The 12,425-nt window shown below is 36.9% G+C and overlaps 2 protein-coding genes across 12 annotated transcripts in view; both read right to left on the bottom strand.

The window, feature by feature from the left end:
• LOC147860132 (uncharacterized) overlaps nt 1-12,425 on the bottom strand; it is a 38,439-nt gene that overhangs the window by 17,599 nt on the left and 8,415 nt on the right. For 8 of the 11 annotated variants that reach the window (XM_087324983.1, XM_087324979.1, XM_087324978.1 and 5 more), the window contains 6 exons: nt 10,250-10,570; nt 9,694-10,011; nt 8,616-8,963; nt 6,739-7,047; nt 5,237-5,551; nt 1,738-2,052 (listed from right to left, as the gene is read on the bottom strand). In XM_087324983.1, the coding sequence (XP_087181109.1) occupies nt 1,738-2,052; nt 5,237-5,551; nt 6,739-7,047; nt 8,616-8,963; nt 9,694-10,011; nt 10,250-10,570 (1,926 nt within the window). The remainder of the gene's footprint in view (nt 1-1,737; nt 2,053-5,236; nt 5,552-6,738; nt 7,048-8,615; nt 8,964-9,693; nt 10,012-10,249; nt 10,571-12,425) is intronic. The other 3 variants (XM_087324982.1, XM_087324984.1, XM_087324985.1) reach the window with 3 other exon arrangements.
• Nucleotides 10,825-11,735, bottom strand: LOC147860134 (uncharacterized). The gene is given in 2 exon segments (XM_087324558.1): nt 10,825-10,835; nt 10,997-11,735. Coding segments are annotated over 2 exon segments (750 nt in total).

The following is a 12,425-nucleotide window of genomic DNA, read 5'->3' on the forward strand; positions in this document are numbered from 1 at the left end:
CGCTACCCATTTGTGCATTCATCTTTCTGATTTAGCTTGATTCGTATGCTCCTATTAACATGAGCCTCTTGCCGTGCAACACTATAGCAACGACAGCCGACACATGGGTCATGCCAACACCAAATCATGGAGATCATTGCTTGCCATGTCTAATCCACACCAGGACACCGAAATCACTTGATGAAGTTCTTCATATCCTCACTTTGCCGCAATAACCAACCTCAGATACAATATCCCCGAACAACTACTCAACCCACACATGTTAGTTATCCACTTCACGCTTGTAAACTATCTCCAAAATCATTCCACCAGATGCAAAGATATCATTATCATGAATCTTCAAGAAACATACAACTTTTACTTTTGTTTCAATATGGATAACATGAATTCACCTGTATTTATAATCATGATTTTTTTCATAGGAGATTTTGGCCTCCTCTAAGAAACAGTAATATGTCTTTCTTTCTTTTAGGGTGTAGGGTTTAGGGTTTAGGATCGACCTATGCTAGAGATCTTTCGAAGACAAAAGCTACAATATACCTAACTTGAGAATCTCACATGTGCCAAAAACCAGATTCCCTCGTTTCTTCTCTTTTCATCTTATTTACTTTTATATTTACTGTGTAATATTTATTTTATTTTAATTTGTTATCAAAGACGAGAAAACACTCAAGATGTAATCTCTTATTTGTTCTTATAGGCCATTTTGGCCTCTTAAAAGACGTTAATATATCTTTCTTTCTTTTAATCAAAAGGGAGCAATCATATCTTTCTTTAGCCACTTCACTCCTCATGCTACAAGGAAATCAAGAACACAAGTGGAACCTCAACCAAGACACTCATAAGGGATAACAAAAGATCAAGCAATAGCAATGTGCTATGCATGTAGGCCATGACCATCTGGAGCGCAACCTCATCAACCTTGTCACCCAACACCAAAGGTGGTTCCCTCGCTTCAGGGATCTTTCCTTCCTGGAGCAACCCAGTTGGAGCTTTTTTTTGAGAAAATTTGTTTTTGTTCTATCTCAGCTAAGAATTGTAAGCTCTTAGATATCCAAGCAATGTTTCTTCAAGCAAGGTCTTGGTTCACTACGTGAGGTAATATTGAATTCAGAGATTGTTCTGGCTAGAATCCGGAAACTACAGACATATTGATAGAAAATAACATAATTATAATGCTAGCCAGCCAACCTGTTAATTGTGTATGACTGTAACTGCAGTAGGTAGTACGAGAGAAGTCAAGTAAGCTACAATCAATAAGCTCAAAGAAGGAAGCATTCTGTTGCATTAAATCTGTCTAAACAATACAACCAATTGCCATCCCAACCCATATGGAAGTAATGATGAGACTCAATCATTAGGGTCATCCTCGAGTCAAAGATGTTCTCCCATTTTCTTAAGATTTTTCTCAGATATTTTACTGCTTCTTGAACAAAGGTTAATCTTAACTAGTAAGTTGTATATTCTCCTGAGAGTCCAACCTTCAATGGCTCGTGGAGACTAATAATATTGGTGTCAGTTTTATGGCTTCTTGCTCAAGGCAAATAGGCATCGAGCTACCACAACCATATCAAAGGGCAGGAGAGAGTCACATCTCACAGAATTATTTCAGAAGCTCACATTTACACTGTCAGAAGCATGTCCTATGCAATTATGAGCATTTGGTCTTGTATGTAAGCATGAGATTATTCCACATAAGAAACCTTATTATAACTCATCAATTAGACATTAATTTACCAGAATCCTTAATAATAAGCTGTTTGAATGGACTTCCACCAAAGTGTGTATCATTGTATTTCACCGAAATACTATAGGTACCATGCTGCAGAACTTTATATGAAGTTTCACATTGTCCAGCATCAAGGCAAACAAATTTTGCAACTGATGCATTAGATCGAGGTGATATAGACACATGCAACAGGTTCTCTGTTATGCTACTAGGATTTCCATACGAATCGAATAAATAGACCAAAAGAGTATTTAAGCTTCCAACTGCAGCTAGGCTAGATAAACCAAATCCTGTTACTTGAGATTGAGAAAAGTTTACTTTCCCTGCAAAAGGCAAGCACAACATTACACTAACACATCAAAATATTATATGCAATGCTGAACCAATGACACGAACTGTTTCATGGTTTGATTTTGTTGTGGAAAATATTTCACATTTCCGATTCTTCGTTTTGTTTCCTGATTACATTTCAAGCCATGTCGCTTTAGGAAGCTAGCCATTTTATTTTCAAAAGACATTTTTCTTGATCTTTGTCAAGTCTCACATGCCATTCTAATCTTTTAGAGACATTAATATATCTTTCTTTCACCAACAAATAAAGGCCATCATCACCCACCATTGAAGTTACTTCCCTCACATCAGAGATCTTTCCATCTTGGAGCAGCCCATATTGGAAATTTTGTGAAGACAAAAGCTTCACTCTATCTATGTTTAGAATCTAAAATTCTTAGATACCAAGATTCTTTAGCACCATGTGGCTAGTTATAATTATTTTGGTATGTTGTTCTCATAGATGTAAAAACATTGAAAGATATTAGCTCTTGTTTGGTCTTATTGGCCATTTTGATCTCTTAAGAAAAAAAATAGACAAAAAAATGAAAGATATATTAACTTCTTTTAAGAGGCCAAAATGGTCTATAAGACCAAACAAGAGATTACATCTTAAAATATTGTCTCATCTTTAAGAAGAATAAACCAAAATAAATGTAACTAAGTAAAAAAGTAAATAGAAATAGAATGATTATTGTGATCTATACATGTAAGTTTCTTAAGTCAGATATACTGTAATTTTGTCTTTAAAAGATCTATAAAAGGAGGGAATTACCTCCGATGGCAGGAGACAATGGCCTTTATTTGTCAATAACAAGGGTAGGAAAATTGTGGTCTACAAGACTAGGGCTCGCATGCATGACAACTTGCCACAATGTGATCTATTGAAACCCCTTTGCAATATTGTAGTGGGGAGAACCATTTGTGAGCCCTTGATTGGCTTGTATTGCTGATGAACTTAAGGAGCCCCCATTTGTGATTCTTCTTTGTTGATGAACTTGAGTGGCTGAATTGCTGTCCTTCAAGAGATACTTAATATAGCTTTCTTTGTTTGTGTAAAGGCCTTTTATTCCGATTTAAAAGGAATGATAAATTAGATTTAACTAATTGCCATTAATTGAAAAGAGGATGGCTGATAAAATTTTGATGGTGGTTCAAAAGAAAGAAAGATATATTAACATCTTTTAAGAGGCCAAAATGGTCTCTAAGTCCAAACAAGAGATTACATCTTAAGTGTCGTCTCATTGAGAACAACAAATCAAAATAAAATTAATATTACTAAGTAAATATAAATATAAATAAGAGAAAAAAGGGACTAAAGAATCTGGATTTCAGCACAAGTAAGATTCTCAAGTTAGATATATTATAACTTTTGCCTTCGAAATATCTCTAAGATAGGTCGACCCATAAATGGAGAGGTTTTTGACGTGAGGAAAGCACATGCGATGGCGGGAGATAATGACCTTTATCTGTCGATGACAAAGGTGGTGAGGTTGAGGTTCATGGGGCTGGAGCCTACATGCACAACAAATTGTTATTGCCCAATCTATTCTAACCCCTTTGTTATGTCCTGGTCGAGAGCCCATTTGCGTATCCCCAAAGATGGGGCTAAAGAAAGTTGTGATTGTTATTGTGGATGGGCTTGTGTGGTTTTACTATTGTCCTTCAACAACTTGTCCCTATGTATCTTGAGTTCTAGCGAAAAAGTCCTAGGCACCATTAGTCCCCATATTCCATTATCTTGTGTAGTGGGCCAAATCCTTATTTAGAGAGGCAATGGTATTTGCCTCTTATTTCTTAAAAAACACTACAATGACAAACATAAAGTTCTTCATATTCCACTCCTTGATGCCACAATTGGCAAATTCATGTGTATCTATCTACCTACCTCAATCTCTGACTGATGTGTTGAAGTTCACAACTGCCCTATAACACTGCACAACACATAGGACAGATGTATGTCCATATAAGGTGGCCTAGTGATGAATCCATCCTCCGATGTTAGTAAAAAATGTGTCTTGTAGTGGGTCATCTTCGTACCAAGTGGTATTTTGGGGCTGATCCATGTTATCTTGTTTTCCAAGTTAATAATATCAGTTCAAATCACTCTATTCTTTTCCACTTTGGTCATATTTAGATAGGGACTGTCCAAGCTATATTGGAACGGGGGTAGTGCACTTATGCTTATGTCATGTAGCTTGAACCATTGTTGCATTTCAGGATACCAACAATAAATGTCTCCATTTTCAGCCAGTTGTCTTAATGGCATAAGTGCCGACATTGGGTACCTTCATTTAGGAAGCTCCCAAAGACGTTGGATACAGATCACTGATCAGAACAATACCTCAATGATTATAGGGGCTACTCCCATCTCTACCCTCTCCAAATATTTCCAATGATTTTCCGTGCTAAGATACAGTCCCCACATTTCTGCTCCATAGAGAAGAGTTGGTATGACAAATGTATCAAATAACCACAGCTTAGTTCGTGGCACTTGGAATTGCAAAAGTGCACATTGTCTATCGAGAGCAACAAGGGCTGGATATCCACGAGAAAGTCGGGCACAAGCAGCTCCCGTAAGGAGAACCGAGGCCCTGTAAATGTTACTCCTAGGTATGTGTAAGGAGTGTTTGTAGTCCACCTTTTCCTGTCCCAAGAAGAATTCTAGTTCTGATCTTGTTACCCATGCTTGAGTGGTGTTAAAAACCATCACTTTAATTTGATCCATGTTTACTGACAAACTTTTGTCCATACGAAATAGTTTCAAGGCATTAAGATGTCTTTGACGTCCCTCTGAAGAGTCAGAAATTAGCACAATATCATCAGTATATAGTAATATTTGTATAGCTATACCTTCTAGGCATGCTCCCGAACCCCCGAATTTCTCTATGTAATATGATACCTGACCTACATAGACACCTAAGAGAGTGGGTGATAGTGGACATCCTTGCTTCACTCTGATTGTGCTAGCCACCGCCTCTGACAAACCAATGGAAGACCGCACTTAAAGATTAGAGAGTGGGTGATTGTGGACATCCTTGCTTCACTCTGATTGTGCTAGCCACCACCTCTAATAAACCAATGGAAGACCGCACTTAAAGATAAGTAGCACAGTGCACTCACTAAAATATTCTTTAGTTTTATGTAAGCATCAAAAGATCTTAGAAGTAGAATAACCTGGAATTATTGTGATTTCAAAAGGGCTTCCTGGAATTGGGAGTTCAGTGACTGCAGTTTGAACAATAATTGTTAAGGAGTATATTTGCGCAATTGTGGTCTTATATGAAATCAAAAAAATGCCCGACTGATTTTGGGAAACTTGAGACACGGACGTGATGTTGGGAGTAAAGACAAGAGAGATTGAAAATTTATCTTTAGAGTTGACATTGTTATAATCATCATACGGTATGATATGAAAACTGAGAGCCTCCCCAGCATCTCCTCCCTGTAAACCAGAACCAAAAGCCTTGCATTTCCACAATGAGATAGGTCCTATGCAAAAATAAATCAATAATTAGAAGCTAAACGCATGCTGTAATACTTGTATCAGGCATTGCATGATTCAACGAGATTATGTGAAAACAGTAAAATGTAAAAGCTACATCCATGTAATGAAGTCTAAAATCTGCACCAGCATCAGCACCATCATGAACCAGATATTAGAAATATACATCAACACAAGACATAGCACATGTTAAGCATCAAGTTTATAAGTTAATCTGGTAAAAAGTTTGCAAACGAAATACATACATACAGTGCTAAAGCAAAACTTCGTTTCTTCGTAACAAGGAAGATGTCATTACAAACTGAAGTCAGAATGATAAAACCAGAAAACTACAAAGTCCAATGATACAGTGGATGAAAGTTAGACAGTAATCAGCACTACCACCTTTCCAGTTCGACATGAAGGTAGTCTCTTACTTGGGCTATTGACCACCATGAATGAAGCAAAGGGCAATTAGAAAAGACAATATGAGATTGGATACACACAACATTGCAGAGACCATGCATAAAAAATAACAATGATGATGGCTTTCTACAGAGTAAATCCTCTGACAGTAGCAGAAAGTGGCTTCCTGTTTGACCATGCCACATGAAGACTTCTCTCCTGAGTCCGATCATTTGATTCATTTCATGGATCATGGATGATTAGCCATCTACATAAATCATCCCTCTGCCTTAAGTGGTTACTTTCTGGTAACCTTCATAGTAAGCACACACTAGTAGACGCTATCTTGCTAGGTTTCCAAGGTGAGCCAGAGTTGCAGGAGCACTACACATCTAGATGTATCACGAAATAAGAGACAAGTATAGAAACCTCTTCAGAGTGAAGCCAATTTCCACAGAGCTAACAATAGACTCCAATACTGTTGGATGCTCATAGATTCCTAACCTTATAATTGCACAATCTGGGCACATTTTGTCAGAAAAAGCTTTTTCTTCAATAGCGATAGAACTTTGATAAGTTTCATCCAAACTGCACACGACTTTATACCAGAACAGTTCTTAAGTTTCCTCTTAATTTTGAATTGTGTTTTCAGTTTGATAATGAAAATATGAATCCTATCAAGTTGAACTCTTTTCTGGAAAAACCTTATAAAGAAATAGTCTTTTTCTTGGACTGCTATGTGTCATTTATGAATAATTGTATTTCTTTTGATAAAATAATATATAATCACCTGCATAAATATATTTCTTCCCCTGATAGAGGAGCACAGACATTAATCTTACAAGCACTGTATATTGACCAGCTACGTAAGTTCGATATGCAACAACAAATGTACCAGGGTATCCTTCTACAAGAGATGTGTTCACAACTAAAGCAAGAGAGCTTTTAGTAACTATAGTAACATTAAGAAGATTCAAATCTGATACAATAGGATTGCCAACTCGATCACGTGCTTTTATAATAAAACTTGAGACATCGCCAATGTAAGAGTCATTGAGACCATTTCCTGTGAAACTGCTTTTATTTTTGTTAGGTAAACCTGGAACATGACAATTTCTCTAAATTTATCATCCTTGTTTTACATGGTAATAGCACATGGAATACTGCACTTAAACATATGAATACAGATTGGATGATAAATTTCTCTAAATTTATCATCCAATCAGTATTTATGGAAATAGCACATAGAATACTGTGACATTCACACTCACTACTTTCCACATCATTGAATATTTCATGTAATTATCAGAGAATGTTTGGTTCAAGGCCATTATAAATTACCTTGATGGTAATGTTAAGACATAGTCAGGCAATTGATCCCTCATCACCCGAGGTCTTAAGTTGTTAGATGCAAAGATTCAGCCAAAAATGGATGATGCCTTCATACACCAATTCCCCTTCATTTCCTATCAATCCATCATTTTTTTTGCCCTCTTAGTCTCTCATCATGATTTGCTTTAAAAACAGCTGGAATTGAGATCATATAAAGGCTCCAAAGCCACTAGAAAGTGGAGAAATCCTGGTTCCCATCTACTCAAGGAGGTTGAGGCCTCCTTGCCGTATAGATAGTCTTTATGCATATGCATATGGGCAATCGATCCTTACACACTCCAGTAAATCCACTCAAAATGCAAGGAATCCTGATTCCCATACACTCAAAGAGAAGTCTTATCTCACATCCACTTTTGACGGCGTCAATAGTTGCAATTTTCCATTAGAAGAGGTCTTATTGTTGCTTCAACAAGGTCTTCGACATCATACCATGTGCTCTGCTCACATGAAGAGACTATGCAAATGTAAAATTTATATGTGCTCTGTATAGGCTATGTGATGCAGTATTTAGAATTTTTGAATATCACTCTCATGCACACTGTTTATTATGTATATTGATGGGTATTCGACTACACAAATGCATTGGATGCATGTATTGTGGGAATATATTTACATGCATACTACTACAGACTGATGATATTGGATGATGTCAGATTTTTCCACAAAGATCACAGACCCCCAGATGCTTTAAATCCAATTGTAAACCCAAAGCATTGTTAATGAACTTTGACAAAACTTCACTCATCATGTTTAACACCACGTTGAAATCAGTCAAACAGTGATCAAGAGCAACGAATACAAATGCCCAGATCTCAAGAAGAATGCTACATTAACATACATGAGAAAGTGGGTGTGGTGCGTATGTGCATACAAGGATCTAGACAATTAGCATCAGATTCATGGTCTAAGGTTCGTTGAGGATGTGTAGTCTCTTCACATAGCCTTGCATTTGCTTGACCTTCTGCATCAGAATTCCCCCCCATATATAGAACCTTCAGGAGGCTTGTGGTTGTTAATCATCATTTGGATGATGATTCAATGGGTCTCCCTCTTCAGCTCTAGCTTCCCCACACTATCTATACTTTCACAAGTCTCACAATTGTTTCATGTTTCTATATCCTAAATACATGGATATTTGATTAATCTTTGTAAACAGATCATTCTGCAAGCTTCCCTCCTTTTTATCTATAGAAATTTGTAAAGTTCACTGAATCAAGAAAAATTACTGGAATGTTGACTAAATCATGAACGTCATATTAAAGTGCACACACTGACCTGTCACATAAGAAAAGGAAAAGGGAGAACCCAGTATATTGACTAAAACATTTCCAACTTGAAGCCAGTATTCCCCAGGCTTTTGTAAAGAAAATGTTAACTTCTGCTTCTCAATATTTGAATTTGGCATTGCTACAATAAGCATATCGCGGACAGGAATCGGTGCAGAGGACTGCTTTGTAAATATTTGGGCTGAAAAATTACAGCTGCATGAATGACTATTACTCCTGAAAATTTCATTACCAAACATGTCTCGAGGAGTTATTATAAATTCTGCCATGCCATTAACTTCAAAAGTATTTCTATCATATTGCCATCCTCCAAGAGAATTAATAGTTGAAACAGCTCCTATAAAGAAAGTTCCAGAAAAAAATGAGATAGAAAGCAGAGACAAAAGAAGAGGTCATCATTGAAACATCCCGTGCCAACTTTTTTAAATTGCATCTTTGAAATACTAACAGAACTCAATCGAACAGCTCATTATCTCCTTATCCTTAAGACCAGTATGGTAACGGCATGTGAAGAGTTGGCAGTATTATTCCTTTTTCTGTTAGCTATTCATAGCATATCATTCCTTTACTTAACATATGGTAATAGCACTATATTTTATTGCATATACAAATATTAAACATTTAAGAACAAAGATCTAATTTCAATGTTTTGAAACCATGCAATTCCTAAAATTCTCAGAGAATCCCATGCAACATCCTCTTTACCTATAAAGCAAACTAAACCCAAGAGCAGAAATACGTTAGATTTCTTTTTTTAAGCTATATCGATAACAGAATTCTGCTCCAGCATTAATTATCCATGATGTGCCATTACATTATAAGCATATCATGATTTGTGTTTTGATGCAATCCAATCAAAGCTAATCAACGTGAATACATTATATAGTCTTTGGTTGCAATTGCTTATACAAGATTTTTTGATTTGGTGACATTTTAAAATGTTCACTAGAATCTATAGCAAGCACTTTTATGGAAGCCGTTCCATGTTATAAAATATTGAGGACTTCCATAAAATTCAAACAAAAATTCTATACGCAACATATATTTATTGGAATAGTATCATCAACCTGATTCAATGTATACTTGAAATGGGCTTCCAGGAATAGAATATGTAATGTTGAAAATTTTTGCCAAAATTGTTACGTTATAAGGATTCAAGAGTGCTTTGGTAATCCGATACTTCATTGTTACTGAACTGTTTTTTGTTGTTGTCTCATGTGAAGTTAACATGTTCGGGGTAAATGTGATTGAAACATTAGCTTGCCCTTCTGGATTAGCGTTGTTCAGAGCATCATAAAAGGAAATTGTAAATTCCAAGTATCCTCCAGCGACACCCCTCTCTATACCAGAGCCAATAACTTTTGTATTTGCTAGGTATACAGGCCCTGTTATACATCATATCTTATCAGTAAAAAATAAGGGCCAGCACACGAGCGAGAATAAGATCTAAAATACACAAATAAGTTTCTGTAAAGCATAAAAATGCATTAAGTTACCAGTACAATTAGACAGGATAACAAGGTTGTATGTCATATCATGCATGGTGTGTGAACTTATTGTTTGTTAACACTACTTATTAAAGTACATGTCTATGGATGCAGAAATGCAAGTACAAAATGTTACCTGGAAACACAGATTTGTATATAGCCGGGACAGAATGCAAAGGGACCCCCCGCCATCTTATCCGTAAAACATATTGCCCAGCAACCTTTGCAACGAAAGACACATTGAAAAGACCTTTCATATCAGGAACTAAAGTTATGTTTTTTGGCAGTTCTAATTGATCTCCAAACCTCAATATTGAAACTGTGATTGAGGTATTTGACGAGTCAGTAGGATACCCAGATTTATCTCGTAACTGAACTTCAAAAACTGAAATATCACCAGCAATAGAATTGTTTAAACCTTTCCCATGAAGTGTGGTTTTAGTTGGATCCACAGCACCTGTCATAAGAATAATGAATTATCATCATAAAGGAAGATATACAGCAAAGCAATGATCAAAATTGCCAAAATATTACATGTGACCATGTCTGGTTAGTTACCAAACTGATTTTTATAATAAAGAATGAGAAGAAAGAAAGAAAGAAAGATATATTAACGTCTTTTAAGACGCCAAAATGGCCTATAAGACCAAACAAGAGATTACATCTTAAGTGTTGTCTCGTCTTTGAGAACAAATCAAAATAAAATAAATATTACACAGTAACTATAAACGTAAATAAGATAAAAAGAAAAGAAACGAGGGAATCTGTTTTTTGGCACATGTGAGATTCTCAAGTTAGGTATATTGTTGCTTTTGTCTTCGAAAAATCTCTACAATAGGTCGATCCAACATAGAAATGTCTCCGAAGCAAGGGAAGCACCTACGATTGCGGGCGATAATGGATTTTATCTGTCGATGGCAAGGGTGTTGAGGTCGTGGTCCATGGGGCCAGGGCCTATGTGCACGGCAAATTGCTATTGCCCGAATAATTATAACCCCGTTGTTATGTCCTGGTCTGGAGCCCATTTGTGTATCCCATGATTGACTTGTAGCATCAGTAGGAGTGATGGGGCTAAAGAAAGTTGTGATTGTTCTTTGTGGATGAGCTTGTGTGGCTGTATTCTTCAACAACTTTTCCCAATGTCTCTTAAGCTCTAGCCAGAAAAATCCTAGGCATCATTAGTTCTCATATTCCATTACCTTGTGTAGTGGGCCAAAGCCTTGTTTAAAGAGGCAATTGTATCTCCCTCTAATTTCATAAAAGACACTACAATGACAAACATAGTGTTCTTCAGATTCCATTCCTTGATGACACAATTGGCCAATTCTATCTTCTAGAGGTAGTCGTGTATATCTGCCTACCTCAATCTGTAACTGATGCGATGAAGTTCGCAGCTGCCCTATCACACTACGCAATGCATAGGATAGATGTATGTCCATATAAGGTGGCCTGATGATGAATCCATCCTCCGTTGTGTGTAAGAAGTGTGTCTTATAGTGGGCCATCTTTGTACCAAGTGGTATTTTGGGGCTAATCCATGTTATTTTGTTTTCCAAGTTAATAATATCAATTCGGATCACTGCATTTATACTCATGCCATGTGACTCGAACCATTGCTGCATTTCAGCATACCAACAATGAGTGTCTCCATTTTCAGCCAGTTGTCTTGATGACATAAGTGCCAACCTTGGGTACCTTCGTTTAGGGAGCTCCCAAAGACGTTGGATAAATGTCACTGATCGGAACATGCCTCGGTTATTATAGGTGCTGCTCCCATCTCTGCCCGGATTATATCGTGGGGCACCGATGCTTTGCTCCTTATCGTGCAAGCAATCATTGACACTAAAGGTCTCTCTAAATCTTTCCAATGATTTGCCTTGTTAAGACTTGGTTCCCATGTTTCTACTCCATAGAGAAGAGTTGGTGTGACAAGTGTATGAAATAACCACAGCTTAGTTTGTGGCTCTTGGAACTGCAAATGTGCACATTGTCTCTCGAGAGCACCAAGGCCTGCATATCCACGAGAAAGTCGGGCACAAGCAGCCTCTTGTAAGGAGAACCTAGGCCCTGTAAATGTTACTCCTAGGTATGTGTAGGAGCATGTGTATTCCACCTTTTCCTCTCCCAAGAAGATACCTTATCATTTATATATAATGCTACTCCTTTTATAATGCATAGATATACAAAATTTCTTCACATTAGGAATGAGGGCTGCAGTTTATATTCTAAATTTCCCACAGTCAAGAATAAGTGCAGATGCATAAATAAAGAAAGATAAATTAACGCTTCTAAAGGACTATAATGAACTACAA

This window comes from Azolla caroliniana, unplaced genomic scaffold (genome assembly GCF_043228905.1).
Source record: "Azolla caroliniana isolate FFs.n. ecotype wild unplaced genomic scaffold, voAzoCaro1.0.p SCAF_9, whole genome shotgun sequence".
Lineage (NCBI taxonomy): Eukaryota > Viridiplantae > Streptophyta > Polypodiopsida > Salviniales > Salviniaceae > Azolla > Azolla caroliniana.